At 38.9% G+C, this 18,717-nt stretch overlaps 2 protein-coding genes across 7 annotated transcripts in view; one reads left to right on the top strand and one right to left on the bottom strand.

Moving 5' to 3' along the window:
• The window catches only part of FUT8 (fucosyltransferase 8), a 288,757-nt gene extending 275,424 nt beyond the window's left edge, over positions 1-13,333 (bottom strand). For 2 of the 6 annotated variants that reach the window (XR_014809102.1, XM_005666321.4), the window contains exon 1: positions 12,016-13,333. The gene's annotated coding sequence lies outside the window, so the exon portion shown is untranslated. Of the gene's footprint in view, positions 1-11,975 lie in introns of all 6 variants that reach the window. The other 4 variants (XR_014809103.1, XM_005666322.4, XM_084966726.1 and 1 more) reach the window with 3 other exon arrangements.
• LOC146401804 (uncharacterized) lies at positions 12,336-17,895 on the top strand. Its single transcript, XM_084969533.1, has 2 exons — positions 12,336-13,834; positions 15,415-17,895. The coding sequence occupies exon 1, from the start codon at positions 12,503-12,505 to the stop codon at positions 13,073-13,075; it is 573 nt and encodes a 190-aa protein (XP_084825659.1). The 5' UTR covers positions 12,336-12,502; the 3' UTR covers positions 13,076-13,834; positions 15,415-17,895.
• Positions 17,896-18,717: the final 822 nt, after the last annotated feature.

The following is an 18,717-nucleotide window of genomic DNA, read 5'->3' as shown; positions in this document are numbered from 1 at the left end:
TTTGCAATTCTCTAAAAATTAGCAATGCTGGGCATTTTTTCATGTTCCTGTTGGCCATCTGTATGTCTTCTTTGGAGAAATATGTGGTTCTGATGACAATGACAATGGCAATTCCCCCACAGTGATTAATCCAAGGATGGGCCCCATCAGATCCTCCTTTGGACACAAGTTCTCAGTGGTCTCAGTCCATACATCTCTGCCATGATTGAAGCCTTCTAACCTAAGTATATAATAAGACCAACAGACAGAAAGAAGTCAAGTAGAAAATGGAGAGGACCCTGAAGACATCATTTAAATTCTTGGATATGGTCATTCCTGGACTGCTCCCACTTCTGTTCTTCCTACTTACAAAGCCAGTAAGTCAATTTTTGGTTTAATCATTTTAAAACTGTTATGGTTTTTAATGCTTCCCTTCTGAAAAGCACAAAACATTGTTTCTCTCAGGAAAAAGAAATAGTTGATAACCTCTTTACTTGATGTAGCCTTTGGTTAACTTTCAGTATTACTGACTATTAATATAAAGATATTTCTGAGCACTACTGTTGGGCATTCACACACATGTGGGGCAAGAAGCAAAAATAAAAGATAGAGCCATATATAAATAAGTTGACCCTTGAAGAACACGCAGGAGTTAATATGAGTATGATTTATAGTTGGCCCTCTGTATCTGCAGTTCCTCCACATTCACAGACTCAATCAACCACAAACCTTATAGTATTGTAGAATTTACAACTGAAAAATAAACGGATATAAGTAGAACTAGACAGTTCCAACCAGAATTGTTCAAGGGTCAAGTGTAGACTGAAAACAGCTGCCCACTGAAGATTTACATTCCAAATGTCAGGAACCTTAGAGAGAGCTTTTAATGTAAATTTTAGTCAGACTTCAGTATCAGTCTTCAATGCAAATATTGCTCATTTTTTTCACCCTGTTACATTTTTAATACTCTACTAACTCAAGCTAGGTAATAAAAGATACATGTTATGCTGTGTCTCTCTGGCTTTACATTCTTCATTCAATTATCTTTAACATCTGAAGAAAGATAATAGCACATGCCAATAAGAAAAACACTTATGGTAAGGATTAAAGCAAGTCTGATGAGGTGACAACATATAATAAACTTCTAATAAGTCTTTCTTGTTTTCTTGCCCAGAATATCCCTTACTTACTCTCTGATGATAAGCTTAAATGGCACTTCTTTTCAATACAGCCTTTCCTACCTATCACATTCTAGTAGAACTGACTCTTTCTCCTCTCCATCATAGTAATTACAAAATTATAATTATTTATATGTTAGTGGCAATGAGAACCTGAACTTCTATAGTAAAAAAAGAAATTAGAAAAGAGCAGATAAAATGAAGAAACACTGTAGTAACAAAGTTCACAGCTTGACAACCAAATGAATCTGATAGAGAATTCAAAGATAACTTAGAGTTCAAGTTTGGGCAATGAGAGGGGTAAGCCAACAATAGAGAAAGGAAAGTTATAAAAAATACATTTGGGGTGAGAGAAAATTCAGATTTGAGCATATTGACCTTGATGGCATAACAAACAGTTTAGAAAGCTAGAAAGTGGAGTTCAAGTACTTGCCATATGGATGGGAACCTTCTAAAAGAGGCAGTCACTGAAGCCAAAAAACCAGGTAAAATTACAAGGAAAAAAGTCTAGATTAAGAAAAATGCATAAGGCAACTACTCAATAAACAAGGTGATCTTGTGAACGAAGAGATGCTAGAACAGAAAAGAGAACCAGGAGGATTATAAAACTATAAGGAAAAGCAAGGAGAATAAAGAGATGCATCATGTATAATCTGAAGAATTAAAAAGCAAAAATTAATACTTTAAAAAGTCTTCATTTGGCAATTCAGAAGGTCACTGGTAACAGCAGATGAGTAATTTTAGTGAAAAATAAAGTAGCAAAATTGAAACAGTAGGGCTGTGGGTAAAACCAAAAGGGGGGGGGTGACAGAAAAAATAGAAAAGCATAAAGTTAGTAAGAAAAGGTGGTTTAGGGTTTGTTTTTTTGTTTTTAGGCCAGTAGAGATGTTGCTAGCAGAGATCGAAATTAAAATGATAAAGGCGTGGAGTTCCCGTGGTGGCTCAGTGGTTAACAAATCCGACTAGGAACCATGAGGTTGTGGGTTCTATCCCTGGCCTTGCTCAGTGGGTTAAGGATCCTGCGTTGCCGTGAGCTGTGTGTAGGCTCTGGCACAGGCCTTCAGCTACAGCTCCGATTGGACCCCTAGCCTGGGAACCTCCATATGCCGTGGGAGCGGCCCTAGAAAAGACAAAAAGACAAAAAAAAAAAAAAAAAAAAAAAAAAGATAAAGGCGTGAACTAATGAACCCATATATTCTAAGCAGCAGGGGTGAAAGCAGTAGTCATGTAGTCGTCATGAAAGCCTAATGGACACATCCCTGACACCAAAGGGTAGAAGGGAGGGGAAATAACACAATTTACAGATAAAGCAAAGCAGAGGAAACATCTGCCTGATCATCTTAACCTTCTTATTCTTTTCCAAAAATAATAATAATGATAAAAAGTGAAATAACCCACAAACTCTGAGAGCAGTATACTAGAATTGGGGACCAGGAAAGAGGTAGAAAAGGTCTGAAATATCCCCTGTAGGAAGTCAATGAGAAAAGAACCATTAACGAATGTAAGTATTTTGGAGGACCCTTTCTATAGTTACCTGCTCATTTCATTTTCACTTAACTAGGAAAAGGGCACAAATTATTCAGTTTATTTGATTTGATTTGTCACTCTTTGTAAAGATGGCCTTCTACATCTGATGTGAGGCAACGATGTTCTGTATACATTTTTTTCCACTATGTATTGCTCCATTTTTTCCCTTTGCTGTTATAAAACTCCTAAATAATCATTTTTACTGCTTTAATGTGGTTCTAGTCTTGCTCTGATGTTTTGCTTAAATATCAAAGCAGTATTTGATAATAGCAGTATTTGAAAATAGATACTAGGAAATCCCTAGTATCTATTTTCTTAAGGACAAGTATTTGAAGAGAACTATATAAAGAACAAGAATTGTAAACCTAGAAAATGGCTATACCTTCTGACAGCTGCTCACTTATTATTATGATTAAAAATTAAAATTCCCTGGGAAAATATGAATGATGATCATCTTTAATATTTTGAAGCTTCAGAAGTTAGAGAAAGAAGTGTCTCCTTTACGCTGAAATTTTTCCAATTACACAATTCATATTTAGGTACCTTATGTGTAGTACAACTTCAGTGGGACATTTGAAAATAAATGTCAATGCATATTTTCAAAAGAATATTGTTGCCATAAAAATAGAATGGCAACTCTACTCCTAGAATGCTGCCATTTCATTAAATGCTTTGGGATTCAACTTTTGGAACTCCTTTAAAGTCTTAACACAGTCTTTATTAATACTGTCAAAAGTGACAAATCTTTATTCATTAAATATAGGTTTGAGGGATATTTCTAGTTATAAGATGATTTATCTAAATTAAAAATACCTTTCTGAAAAAAAAGTGTGACTATAAAGCATGAAACAAATTTTCTTATGCTGATATAATGACACCACCAGTAAAATACATTTATAACTACATTCCCCTCCTCTACCCTGCCTGCTCTGTGGGTTACCACTATATATTCTAGTATGATGGGAAAAAATAAAAGTTCAATCATTTCATAACCATACTTCCTACTATTATAGATGACAGAAGATAGTTTCTGATAGTTTCTGAGCCAAACTTATTGAATATTTGAATGTAGTCACAGCACTCATTTTTTAAATTTAGCTAGTTGTTATTCAAACTTCTCTTTTATTATATATGTTCATATACCCTTTAGCATACACCTGACACCAGCCTACTTAATTGTCTATACCTGCTACACATACATATACACACCCCTATTTTTAACTCCCTACATATGTATTTTTTTTCCTAGTATGTCATCTGAATGTTATCTGTCGGCTTGGCCTCCAGATGAGCCCAAGGACAGCCTTCCAATGGTAGCCATACATTTCTTTTGGTTCTTCTTTGAAAAAGAGTCTAATCCCATGTGGCTGCCTTGAGCCCAACCTGGCTCAATCTTAACTACAATTGCTCCACTTCACCGTCTACTTCCAAAACAAAAAAATACGTGAAAAGCATAGTTATTTCTTATGTTCATAAGAAGCTTCAATCACTTCTAAAGCAATACTTCTGAGAATTATTCAACTTAGCCTTTATTTGCTTCAAAAGTCTTAATTATTAACTCGGCATTTAAGACCATCCCTATTCTCAAAGTTGTACACAGGAACTAAGAAATGCCCAAGAAAAAGTTATAGTCAGCCATCTTGATTCTCAAGACAGTCCCAGATTTGTGCATTGCTGAGTCATCTCTTAGATCAAAAATCTTATTTTTGATTCAGAAAAAAAACATATATTGACATAAAGTGATTATACTTAAGGGTAAGAGTTAAGGGACCATTCTAGGGAAAGGTCAGTGAATCTACCCAGCTGTGAAAACTGGAATAGAAGAAAATCAAAATAATTTATTTTATGGAAAAAGAAGCCGAGATCCAGAGAAGACAAATGGTTTACCCAAGCTCAGACATTTGGGTGGCAGAACCAACAATAGTACCCAAATCTCCTGATTCCAAGTTCAAAGCTTTTCCATTTTGTCCATTCTTTCAAATTACTAAACAGGATTATACTAAATGAAAAGAGTCAAACCCACAGAAGACTTCATAATTACAATTCCATTAATGCCAAATTTCTAGAAACAGCAAAACTATAGAGACAAAATGCAGAGGAGCAGTTGCCTGGAGCTTGGGAGTAGGAGCAGGGTTTGGGCAAACTGTAAGGAGGGAGTTTTCTAGAATTGAAAGTGTTCTAAAATCGGATTGTAATAACTGTTATACAACTATAAATTTACTAAAACTTGAATTGTGAATTTTATGTTAGATAAATTATATTTCAATAAAGCTACCAAAAAGAACTCAGATTTTAAATTTACATCTATAGAGCTTTCAGAAATTTTTATATCAAAGAACATCACCAAAACATGAAGAAACCAGCCTTTTTCCAAACTTCAGATCCTTTTCCCTTCAGAATTTCCAAAAGTTAGGTACCTTTCTTTCTAACCTTATTATCTGTCATGGATAGAGAAAGTACTGTACTACACAAATATATACATACATAAGAAATTTTCTGTGAAAATTCTTCAGTTTTCAGTTATTGAGCATGATTTTCTTTCAGGCAGTATTCTGCATGGCTCTAAGTGAGGTTCCCAGAACAGTTACAGAATGAGGATGTGCTCTTTTATTTGTTATCCAACAAACTTCCAAATCAGAATTATTTCGTGATTTCATTTTCACCATTATAATTTGTGCCACTATAAACACTAACAGAGTCTTTTTATTAAGAAGAGCCATTCCTAATTGCATATTAGCAAGTTTCTTGAGTTTATTATTTGGACATCCTTAGTAGGTATATACCTCTTCAGCTTACTCAAGAACAGTGAGCATATTCTTCACTTACTTACAAATTAAAAACAGTTCATTCTATAAATGTCTTACACCTATAAGTATCAACCTGATACTTCTACTATTTGGACCTTAAAAATAAACAGTTTTAATTAGTGAAGACCTAGATATCTGTAATCTTGTCAGAGGAAGTAGTCAGGATTACTCAGTAAACCTACGTTTCTCACGCTGCTGACACTCATTTTATCAATGCTAAAGAAAGATTTTTTGGCACAAGAATTTCAATTACCACCTTCCTAAGCCCTAGAGTGTCCCTAAACACTCTAAAAGAGCAAGAAAAATCTGGAACATAAAAAGAAAACAAAATATTTATTCTGGCTTAAGCTCTAATTTTAAAGAATGGGATTTCTCAAAATTATAACCTTTTGCCATTTGGTAACTGAATGAATTAAGTAGTTATTCACAGAACTCAAGACTCACACACAAAAATAACAATCTCTACTGAACATACCTCTTTCAGGTATATTCAGGTATACAATTCCATGTATTAGAGAAATCTAATCAGTCAGATTTCAAATGATTAGGGCCCCTATTATCAAACACAGACTTTACCTTTATGAACTTTTCACAATAACTGTCTTAAATCTGTTAACATTATTCCCATGAATGTAGAATATTGCTGTTCATTCAGCTTCTGAGTTAATTCTCTTCTGTGGACACAGGTTTTCATTGTTTGTGGTTTTGTTTTTGATTTTTTACATTATTGCAGTAAGGCACATGAAGAAGGTGAAGATACATTCTAAAAACAATTCCTTGTAGTCAAAAACAGAAATAACAGAGGAGGCATGAGAATGTGTTCCAAGAAACCGGAAGAAGGTATTACCATGCATTAAATAGTCAGTAGAATAATGAGACTGACACAGGATCCTTAACAATGAACCAGCATCTCCCACATCCCTTTTCTGATAAATAATATTAAACCCCATATCAAGTGAATTACTTCTAGTCTCTTGCCTCCTGCCACAGAAGGAAATGCAATTATAATAAACTTATTGTAACATAAAAGCTAATGTTTTACCAGGAAATGTTCTATGAACACTATGAAAAAAAAATCCTATAAAGATGCAAACTCCCACATTTTCCACTACCGTTGGGTAAGGAAACACAACAAACAGGGAGAATAAGGAAGTGAACAAAGAGGGAAAAACTGAAGAAGAAACCTCCCTGACCTCCAAAGAAGGCAGGACATTCCCTCCAATCTCCCTCCTTTCACTGACCACCTCAGGTGTAGCTAAGGCTGAGATAATGAAAGTAATATAAAAGCTACAAATTATATTATTCGATCTTTACCACTTATCAGGATATTTAATAAACTATATTTCCAAAACTATAAAAGTAATTTTTAAAACTAGCTAAGTCATTTAATAAAATTGTTATGCTTTTACAAGTTTGATGGTTTATGTATATCACTTTGACTATATGCAAATTTATTCTGGCTCTAGGTATTAACGGCATATTAAATGGCAATATGATGGAGCATGATAATGTGAGAAAAAAGAATCTATACATGTTATGTGTAACTGGGTCACAATGCTATACAGTAGAAAACTGACAGAACACTGTAAACCAGCTATAAAGAAAAAATATATACATAAAAAATGGCAATTATCTTGTTTAAAAGATATAAATAACCAGCCATAAATCAGTAAGTATTTAAAACCCATCCATGGTTCGTTAACAGTCTTAATTAAATAAGAAAATTTACATAGACACAAGTTCATTTTAGTTATTTGAAGTAAATCAAAAAGAATAATCTCCCATTTTCACTTAACTTTTGTTCATTTATAATCAGAAAGTTATAGTAAAGTTCATATCATGTAATGTTTCTCATAACTCAGATTCTAAAATAAACATCAGCTTAATTTACCGTAACATCTAAGATTAACATCGACATTTTATTATTTATTTTATGCGAACTTTACACAAACCAGTCATTGAGACTATGGCAAGTGTAACTGTTCTTAACATAAATATGTTAGGTCATATTTATTCAATTTATCCCTGAATCAATTTAATTTTGAAAAATCCAAGTTCTAAGATACAACAAATTACAGGGAACATTTCAGTAGTGATCTTCAAAGGTCTATTCCTGGGCTTTAATGAAGGGGTTACACTACAGAACCCATACAAAAGAAAAGAGAAAAGAAGAAAAGCCCAGTTTGAACTACATCTGTACTAGCCTGATATACTTGGTCAATTTTTTAAAAACTTAAAATTCCAAACACATTTCCCTTTTGCATGTCAGTTTCCAACCAAAAAACTGACACAAAAAAAGATATTTTTAAGTAGTAAAAAAAATTTATTTTTTTAAAAACTTAAATGAAATTAACCCTATAGTTCTGCTTTCTGTAAAGAGTATAAATAACTCATATTGAAATACATGGTGGGAGTTCCTACTGTGGCTCAGCAGGTTAAGAATTCGACTAGTATCCATGAGCATGCAGATTCGATCCCTGGCTAAGGATCTGGCATTGCTGTAAGCTGTAGCTCAGATCCCATGTTGCTGTAGCTATGGCTGTGGCTGTGGCTGTGGCATAGGCTGGCAAGTGCAGCTCCCATTCAGCCCCTAACCTGGAAACTTCCACATGCCATGGTATGGGCCTAAAAAAGAAAAAAAATACACAGCATAATTCCATAGGCCCTATTTGCTCTTCTTCCATTAAAAGGAAAATGTACAGTATTGTATAAAGTCCATATGGACTATATGGTGAGAATATTGTATAGAATGATATAAAGTCATTTAATCAAGGAAGAAAAAGCTGTGCCGAGTGGCATGGTTCATTTTACTGGTTATATTCCTAATTATTCCAAAGGGAAAATTGTAGGATGATGGAGGGAGGCTGAAGGGGAAATACACACAGGAGAGTAGAATAGAGAGAGAAAATAAGGTTGAGACTTGAGACCTTTTAAACTTTAATACTTTCATATTTTTCTTTATATATATATATATCTTAAATGCATACACATCCTCATATTATATGTATATATATATATAAAATGAATATACATCCTCAAATAATATTCATCTGTTCAAAATTTTACAAGTTTTTAAAAAAATCAGTTGTAAAATCTTTTACTTTTAAACATGTTTGTCTCATTATAACAAACTATCATTTAGGAACAGTTCAAACTGCAAAACCATATACTACATGATACAAAAATATAATATGAGAAGCAAAGGAAATCTTGCATTGATCCTCTAAGTGCTACACCTACTACACCACTACTGACTACAGAAGACTAGAAATTGATCTTTTTTTCATGATTTTAATTTTTTCCTAGAAATTGATCTCTCATTTGAAAAGTACCAATAGGACCAGGATTGATACAAAGTATAAAAGTACTATAAAAGTAATACTTTTGGTTTAGGAGTTGTTTAGAATCTTAGTTTTATTTTTAATAAACTTGTTTACATGTTTTTTCTTATGATTATGAAATGGAAACACCTTCTTTTACTTTTGTAAATGTGCTATAATATGAAATGGGTGTGTTTACTATTTAATTAAACTATGGTATTTACTAAATGTACTTTATAGTAAATCAAAAATAACCATTCAAGAAATGAATGAAGATATATAAAAATATTCTAGCATGTTTTATAAAGCTTTGATTAATTTATATCATTAACCTCAAATATAGTAAACACTTTACAATTCTGTATCTCACAGATTGTCATTCCTTTCAAATAATCTTTTTATTTTATCAGCACTGAAATTCATTTTACACAATGAAGAGCAATGGAGAATAAACAGCCCAACCACTATCTGTAGAAAACTAAATATTCCAATGACTTTAATATACACACCATCAATTCCAGACTTGAACTTGCAAAATATGTGAACTGGGAGAGTAAATTCACACACACCACTACAGTTCAGTAATCTAAATAAAGTGGCATGGATGAGAAAACTGCTTGATACTCAAAGGCACAAGTTTAATTTCATTGACAGTCTGGACTCACTCACTGCCTTATACTGCAGGAAACAGAGGTTAAGATGTGACCTTGGGATCCTGCTCTCCAGATGTCTGAAGGGCCCATTTCTTTATTAAAAGTATCTCTACTTGTGATAAATACGTAGCTTATGACACACTTGATGCTTTTTCTCATATGACTCTACCTGAAGCTCTTAAAATTTTACGACTGTAGATATTACAAAGAAAAAATATAAGAAGATGCAACATGCACAAAGGGTTAACATATACACCTTCCTTTCTGGTATAATGCACAAGAAGGTTAAGAAGCTACTATCATTGACCCTAAATTTGCAGGCATATTTTCAGAGATTTTAAATGAGAAATTCAATAAACCTTAAGCTTTTACTTACCATTATTTCAGATCATGAAAAGATTTTTAATGAATTTTTAATATACAATATACATAACTGCAAAAGTAACTATGTACAGATATATGCCTGTGTCAATTCCCTTACTCTTTTAACTGAAAATTATGTTTCTTCTGGTCATAAATTCTGGTTTTGGGTGTTGTAAAAGTTCAAATATACATTAAGCCATACTTTGCTTTGGTACTAGCTCCCCCTCCAGACCAACCTGCTGATATAACGGCACTTAAAAAAATAAACAAGTAAGGAGCACAAGTTTTTCCAAGCCAAAATTCACCACTTTTAAAGACACTCCAATTCCTTAAAATAACTAGTTAAAATTATGACCAAACACTGCAGAATGTGATCAGAATTACTGTTTTTCAGTTCCATAGGTCTCAAATAAAAATGATTCGTAGGAAAACAACTTCAAGTGACTCTTTCAATTTAAGAACATCCTAAAATGCAATCTATATAGCGCTATGTTGTGTAAACTATTTTGAATCACTATTCTAATAAGCCCCAACATACTCTTCATGTTAACTCAGTACTTGATCAAAGATACATTTTTGCATGTTTCTGCAATCTATGCAACTTTCATTCCAGCTGTTCAGCAATTCAAGCAGAATTCTCAATTTTATAAAGCAGCGAAAAGAAAATTCATGCCTCCAAACCATTATTCCATGTTCCTTAAAGCCTATTCACTTCTAACCCCCTGCTTTTTCACATACCAAGCTGCAAAATCATAGTTCCAAATGTCTGAATTCCCATCTCATCCTTACTACTGTAGTGTTTATAAATCAAGTAATTAAGACTTTCTATACACTTTTTATGGTACATATCACAAGGCTAGCAATGTACAGAGCCTTATTATACAGCCTAGGATTTTAGGTTAACTTTATTTTTAAAAGGAAGGAACATAATTTACTCCATTATTTCAATAATAACTCTACAGTGCTGAAATTTTCTCTCCTAAATGTTTTCTGTATGATGCACCCTTTAAAGAACTATGCATAAAAGCATAATTTAATCAAGAAAATAAATACATCTTTAAGCCCAAGAATAACAAGGGGGAGAAAAACTGTAATTAAACCTTGCCTGCAGTTTTTAAGGAGAGCCAAGCCAAAGTTCAATCAGTTACTTGTGATGAATTTAACTGTAAACTGATGGAAAACTTTTGTCGAAATTTGGTTGGTGTTACCTTGAGATCTGGGGTTTATACAGGAGATCCTGGCTTTCCCAGGTCCACTTTGAGGTGGCTTAAGTCAACTGTAATTCAAACATGGGAAGAAGAAACAATACCTCCCCTTACCTCTACCCAAGGCCTCAGTCAGAACTCCAATATACACCAAAACGCTAAAGCTCACCGGGGATAAACTCTAACCATGACACTGCCATTTAACTTAAGAAATACACTGCGTCTCTGGCATTCTGTGTAGTTGAAGATTGCAAATCCCCACTGTGAGTGAAAAACAGGTACTGCACCCGTCAGCCCACTCACTCGGGCAGGACAAACCTCCTTTAACAAATAAATATGGACTCATTTAACCTAAATAAGTTTAGATACTCAAAAGCCGCCAGCTCATCATTTCCACATCAAATGAGGGTGCAGCGGCACTCACACCGTGAACTGCCCTGGCACCGGCCCCTCGCCGGGAGCGGATCTTTGCCCGGGTCCACTCCCCCATTTCCAGCCGGAGAACCCCTCAGAAAGCCCCTAACGCACAAACATGCTCCTCCCCACAGTCTGTGACTACAGGAAGCGACTTGCAGGAGAAAGGGCAGGTAGGTGTGGAGAGAAGACGGACACCTCCCACCCCCGCCCCCATCTCTTCTCTCCTCCGCTCTGGCTCCTACCCTAACCAAGGATGCGCGACACAGAGGGCAGCGGCCGTGCCGCTCCAAGTCCCGACCCGGGCGGCGGGCACCCCTAGTCCCCAGCCCGCACCCACCCCTGGGCCGGCAAAGGGACCCCCCAGAGCGTCCCGGGGGCTCCCTCCCCACTTTTCCAGGAACCGCTGGATAAGCAGCAGCAGTGGCGGCAACAGGCCTGGGGGTCGCCTGGGGGGAAAGGGGCAGCGACAGCGGGGAGAGGCACCTCCCCGAGCCTCCCGAGATCCCGCGCTTGCCCAGCCCCAGACCCCGAGTAGCTCGGGGCCCGGCTCCCAAACGCCCCCTTACCCGAGGCGGGAGCAGAGGCGGTCTCCGCCGTTTCCCAGTCGCCGCCGCCGCCGCCACAGCCCTCAGCCGCAGCTGCCCAGCGCTGGGGGAGTGGGAGGGGTGGCTGGGTGGAGGATGCTACTCCCTACTGAAGGGAGAGGAAGAAACGGAAACAGGAACCGCCGCTGCCACTGCTTAACGGAGCCTTCGGCGCCACTGACTGAGGGAGAGCGCGAGGCGGCGCGAGCCAGGCAGTAGCTGACAGCGAAAGACCGAGAGCGAACCGGGTCCCGGGCGCGCGACCCAGAGCAGCGCCGGCCCCATTCCAGGAAGAGAATAAGGGGACGGGTCGGTCGGGGGCTGGGAGAGGGCGGCGGGGGGCGGGGGCCTGGAGCGGAGGGAACCTGGCTACTCTGGTTGTCCAGAGATAACACGCGCACGCGCCAGAGCCGCTCTGACAAGGAGCGCAGGAAGGGAAGCTTCAGCTAGCGCAGGCGTGCGCGCGCGAATGGGGGCGCGCGCCCCTCAGCGTTCCAGGCTTCTGGGAGGAGGCGCGCATGCGCCGGCCGCTGCCACCTACGGCGACCCCAGCATGTGCCAGGGCTTCTCCCCGCCCCCTTCTGGTCGCGTAACCGCAGCATCCACCACCCAGCTGAGCCCTGAGCCACAGCGGGACCCGGAGACATCCAGCCGGGCAGCGGCTGCGCGCTCAGGCGCTGGCTCCCACACAAGCGTAGGCCGCCCTCTACCGCCCGAAGGCCGGAGGCTGAAGGGGGCGCGAGTGGAGCCGGACTCTCCATTCCCTGAAGCTCCACCTCCGGCAATGCCGTATTCTCGACCGCTGGGGAAAGGACCAGCCCGTGCCAATTCAGCCCGCGGCCCTAAAGAGCACTGGTATCAGGAGCAGTCTGCTTGCTACTTTTTAGGAGTGATTGCTGCTGCTCAGCCCATGCCTGCAGCCCAGGTCTGGCCGCTCCACTGCAGCGTGCAGCATGATCTTAGAATCGCATCGTACCCGCATTCGACTAGTGAAGCCCTGTTTTATCCTATGAGAGCTGTGTTTCCACACTCGCCCGGCTGAAAAACAGCGCCCCCCCCTTAAGGGCTGAGTTCAGTGCCTGGCCTCTCCCCCCCACCGGCGGCTGCGACAGCCCCTCTGAGGCGGAAGTTACGGGAAAGAGAACATGGGGCGGGGGAGGGAGCTTTTCCCTAGGATGCTTCCTACCCGCTCGGACTCGGGAAATTCCTGGCGCCCGCGATGCAAAGCAGTGGGCCGAAGAGCTAGCCCAGACCAGCCCAAATGGCAAGCTGAGCCGGAGGACCTTCGCGCCGCCGGGGCACACAAAGTAGTCGCGGGCTGAAAGGGGGTGCCACAATGGCCAATCAGAGACGAGAGCCGCGTGAGTGGAGTGGGAGCCGACCAATCATAGGGCAGGAGGATGAGCTTCCCGTACCGAACTCTTCCTTGTAGCCTCCGGACCCAGATCCCAAGCCTAGGGTGCTATACCTCGGGAAAGTGAAATGGTGCCCTAAAGACAGAAGAAGTATTTGTTTAGACTTGAGTATTTTTAAGTAAATGCCTTAAGTACATATCACAGAGCAAAGAGCGAAGGCCCTTTGGATGCCGACTATGAAAGGATCACTGAAAAGAGATTTAAGAACAGTGGCCTGCCAAAACTGCAATCTGCCTAATAACGTTCATAAATTTACAATATTTACTGACACCTCTTTATGGGCCAGGAACTGTATTACAGAAGTACAATAAGATACTGCTGATTCAAAGAAGGAAAAAAGTTCCCTGTCCTCAAGAAGCTGTCTCTTCTGCTGGACCTTGTGACTGGTATTTATCATCAACCCTTTAAAGGAAAAGCGCCCTCGAAGTAGGCGTTTATGGCCATTCCTATGATTAACTCCCTGTAAGAAAAGAAATTTGAGAGAAAAGTAGAGTGACTTATCCAAGGTCACACAAAACCACCTCAGAGTTTGGGTGCAATCATTTATAACAGTCATTTATCGAATGCATGGTTGCTATCCTCCACGGAGGAGTTTTCTGCACTAAGCTTATAAAGTCAACAAAATTCTGCAATAAGGGCCACAAAGTTTAGTTCTTGGAAATGAACAAAAATTTGGGGCTTATGCCATAGTAAGATAAAGGCCAAAGTCTTATAAAACTGTAAGTAATTTTTAGAAGTCATAGAGATGAGATGGATACTTAGTTTTTAGTTTAAAAGGCACTTTATAAAATATTTTAGCAAGCATGTGACTCAGCAGAAAAGAATTCGACTAGTATCTGTAGGGATGCGGGTTGGATCCCTGGCCCTGCTCAGCGGGTTAAGGATCCTGGGTTGCCATGAGCTGCGGTGTGTGTCGCAGAAGCAGCTTGAAGCTCCTAATCCACCCCTAGTCTGGGAACTTCCATACACTGTAGGTGCACCACCTCCCGCCCCCTCCCCCCAAAAAAAGCTTACCTTGTATAATACTTTTAAGATGTCCAATTTCAAAGCTTTACTTTACATTTGCCTCAAAATGTCTGGGTTTTTTTATGTGGCCTTCATTTTTCCTTTCCAAAAACCTAGGGATTGAAATATATTCTCTTCCTCCTTCTGCTAAAAAAAAAAAAAAAAAAAAAAATCTGTCCGAAGAATGTCCAGAATTTAGTGTGCTTTTATAGGGCAGTATAATATATATCAAAATATCAAGTAACTTTGATATCTCTAAAATACACTCAGAAACCAATTCTGCAGCAATGCAGATTGTGTTGAGTCAGTGTGTGTCTCAGCCTCTGACAGAACACTGTTATCATAGCCCATTCCAGGATATACCTAGGATTTAGCTGCCACCTAAGAACTAGAAATATCAGTTAAACAAATGATTTTTGAGAACCAATCTTTATACATTAAGGTCCACGCCAATAATGAATTCCCAGAAAATTTCCAACAGTTAGTTTTTTGTTTTTGGTTTTGGGGGACTTGGTTTTGTATTTTTAGGGCCTCACCTGTGGCATATGGAAGTTCCCTGGCTAGGGGTAGAATTGGAGCTGCAGCTGCTGGTCTATACCACAGCCACAGCAATAGGAGATCCCAGCTGCGTCTGTGACCTACACCACAGCTCGGGTGTAGGCTACTGCTGAGCCACACGGGAACTCCATTTTTTTTTTCTTTTTTGGTCACCCTGCAGCATACGGAGTTCCCTGGCCACGGATCAGATCCAAGCTGCAGCTGCAACCTAAACTGCAGCTGGAGCAACACTGGATCCTTAATCCACTGTGCCAGGCTGGGAATCAAACCTGCAGCCCAGCACTTCCAAGACACCACAGATCCTATTGAGCCACTGTAGGAATTCCTTCCAGTTTTTAAAAAATATATTTCTTTTATCCTCATCAGAGAGGTTATTACTGAAACTCTCCCTTCCTCTTGCTAGGTTAAATTTCCTGACAGAGAAAATATCCCCAAAAGGTTCTACACATCATTGGCCTGCAGAAGACATCTCTGTTAACGGATGTTTTCTCCGTAAGCACCAGCCTCCCTCTCTGCTGCTGGGCCCTCTATCTCTTCCAACCTCAGCTGCCTGCCTCTGCCTCTCATCATTCCTGGTTTCTTATATTTGCTTGAACAGCTAGAACTGCTCCACCACTTCTTCCGTGGCTCCTCCTCTACCAGTAGACTTTAACTTTGCCTATCTGAAGACTTACAGGCAAGTTCTGCTCAACAAAACACTGAACAGAACATTCTTCATGACGTTGTACTGAGAAGTAATAAAACTCTGTCAGTACATTATATTCTTTTTTACAGCCTGGGTTAAAGTCTTAGTTATCAACCAGAGCTGTGGGGTCCTGCAGATGAAGTGAGGAAGAGTCAACCATTAGACAATGCAAAAGATCGCTATGAAAGTTAGTGAGCACATGAGGAGCCATTTTATTGAGAGATTAGCTAGATCAAAGTTAATGAATTTGAAATACTATCCCATTTCCAAAACTGTGAACATTCCCACAGGAACACGGTTTGAAATTTACTACCATTTTATTAATGACTATAATAAAAAATAATACATAAGGTGTAATATTGTTGAGTGCCAGGGCCCATGATAAACTCTTTACCTCCATTGTTTAATTCTCAAATCAACCCTTTGAGGTGAGCTCTTATTATAGCAATGGGGGGATCACAGAGAAAGGTTGAGAAGGCTCTCAGGAGGTTCAACCACAGCTCGTTAACAAATAGTTTAGAAAAATTTCTATCTCTACCAATGTGGACCAACTATCAGCCTTGGAAACAGTCTTAATAATTTTTAATTGTTCTTATTTTTCTAATGGTTGCTCTGGCTACATTTTACTTAGAAGATTCCATTTTGCAATAAATCATCCAAAGGACATCACTGTTATTGCTACATGGAAGGAGGTGTGACCTTGAGATAATGATTTTACCTATTTGGGCCTTAGTTTTCTCATCTGTAAGATAAAAGGGTTGGACTAAAAAACTTTAGTTGTTTGCCAGTTCTAAAACAATAAATCTAGCCAGCTTGACACACCATTGACAGTAACTACAACAATGAAATATGGAAAAACAGTTCATACTTTGAAATCCAATAAATGTTTTAAGTCACTATTGAGACAACTCCTTAAATAGAAATTTCTAAATAGATAGAAGTTTCTATCTATACCCCAAGACCCAGAGGCAGTCTTTCCAATCAGAGGAATAAATGACATGATTAATTTAAAGACTGATGAAACTAGCCAAACTATCCCTCTCTCTGATTTGCCTTCATGACTGAAACTTGTCTTTGCATTAGGATAAGTATCATATAGGTCACACTATTGCTTTATTATTCAATGTCCACTCCTGTTCCTTCTTTATTAATGGAGTTTTTGTTTCTGTTTTTATTTGTTTTTTAGGTAATCCATCCAACCTCCAGCTACAGTAGGGCAACTCAGTTAGCCTAAGTCACTCAGTAAATGAATTCCCTGGTATGGTAGATACTCAGAGTGCTTACACTGTCTTTCCAGGTAAAACATTTAATTGAAAGTGTAAGTCTCTATAGTACTCCTCCCCAGTACTCGACTTAATGAAGTCAAGATGAATTAATTTTTTTAAATATAATATCTCACAGTCCCGCCTTCAGAATTAAAATATTAGCTGTATTAACAAGGGGAAAAAGTAATTTGATTCAACCCAATCTTCTGCAGGTGAAGAGATTAGCATTTTTGAAAATGATAAAACCTTTGTCAACCTAGGTCCCCAAGAAAAGACAACGTGGAAAAGCCTACCTCCCACATTCGTCACGTCGGGATGGATATATAGTTTGAGTAAAAACTACACCTTCGATGTTTAAGCTACTGAGCTTTGGGGTGTTTTGTTTGTTTGTTTACTGCTGTGTAATCCACAATCTAAATTATGCTAGGTCCTAGACAGTTCTAATTATTACACCTGAAAACTGTTGTAGTTCTGGGGTAAACTGGCCTAATCAGACTGAATGGATTTTTAGCCCATGCTCTGCAGAGAAGATTCTCTCTTCCCTACCAGATATGAACAAATCAGCCTACAACCTAGATTGCCACTGGCTTCAATTTAATAACCACAAGAGGAACTAACAATAGAATGAAGTCAATGCACTAAGAGTAACAAACAGAAAACCCTTGAAGATATGATTGAGCTCATGGTTATATCACTCCTGAAGCATATTCTCTTCTCTGGACTTCTAAATCTGCAAAATAATAATTCTATTTGTTTCTCCAAAACACTGTAAGCAGAAAATATATCTTGAATATCTTTAATATCATCACAGTTCCTAACACAGATATGACTCAACAAGCACCCAAAAATATTGGATTAATTAATTTTTTAAATATAATATCTCACAGTCCTGCCTTCAGAATTAAAATATTAGCTGCATTAACAAGGGGAAAAAGTAATTTGATTCAACTCAATCTTTTACAGGTAAAGAGATTAAGACCCCGGTGCACCACAATATTTAACAAGTTCACTGTAGCATTGTTACGGTAGAACTGAGAGGGGCAAAGAAACTAATAACTACTTCACCAAAAATGCCCACTTTCCAACTCAAGATGGAGAAGTAATGAGGCAGTATAATACCCTGGTGGTTAAAAACGTTGAAGTTAAAGACAAATGTAGATTACTTATTAGCTGTATGATCTTGGACAAGTTATTTAACCTCCTTGAGCTCTGGTTTTTTTCCATCTGTAAAAGAGGATAGCAATCTCCAGCTCACAGAGTTGTGAAGAATAACTGACTCAACATATAAAAAGCACTTATGGCTCTGTTGTGGCTCAGCACTTAAGGAACCTGACTGGTATCCATGAGGACACAGGTTCGATCTCTGGCCTTGCTCAGTGGGTTAAGTATCTGGTGTTGCCCTGAGCTGTGGTATAGGTCACAGATGCGGCTCAGATCCCACATTACTGTGGCTGTGGTGTAGGCTGGCAGCTGTAGCTACAACTTGATTCCTAGCCTGGTGCCTCAGGTGCAGCCCTGAAAAGTACAAATAAAAACAAAAAATAGGAGTTCCCGTCGTGGCGCAGTGGTTAACGAATCCGACTAGGAACCATGAGGTTGCGGGTTCGGTCCCTGCCCTTGCTCAGTGGGTTAACGATCTGGCGTTGCCATGAGCTGTGGTGTAGGTTGCAGATGTGGCTCAGATCCTGCGTTGCTGTGGCTCTGGCGTAGGCCGGTGGCTACAGCTCCGATTCGACCCCTGGCCTGGGAACCTCCA

The sequence above is a fragment of the Sus scrofa genome, chromosome 7 (genome assembly GCF_054392235.1).
Source record: "Sus scrofa isolate SSC_HxYL_T2T_F1_AM1 chromosome 7, Sscrofa_HxYL_maternal_Yorkshire_Landrace_v2.0, whole genome shotgun sequence".
Classification (NCBI taxonomy): Eukaryota; Metazoa; Chordata; class Mammalia; order Artiodactyla; family Suidae; genus Sus; species Sus scrofa.
This window is presented reverse-complemented; position numbering and strand designations above follow the sequence as displayed.

Excerpts from the sequence above, each read along its gene's own strand:
- LOC146401804 (XM_084969533.1), top strand. The coding sequence starts at position 12,503 with ATGGGGGCGCGCGCCCCTCAGCGTTCCAGGCTTCTGGGAGGAGGCGCG.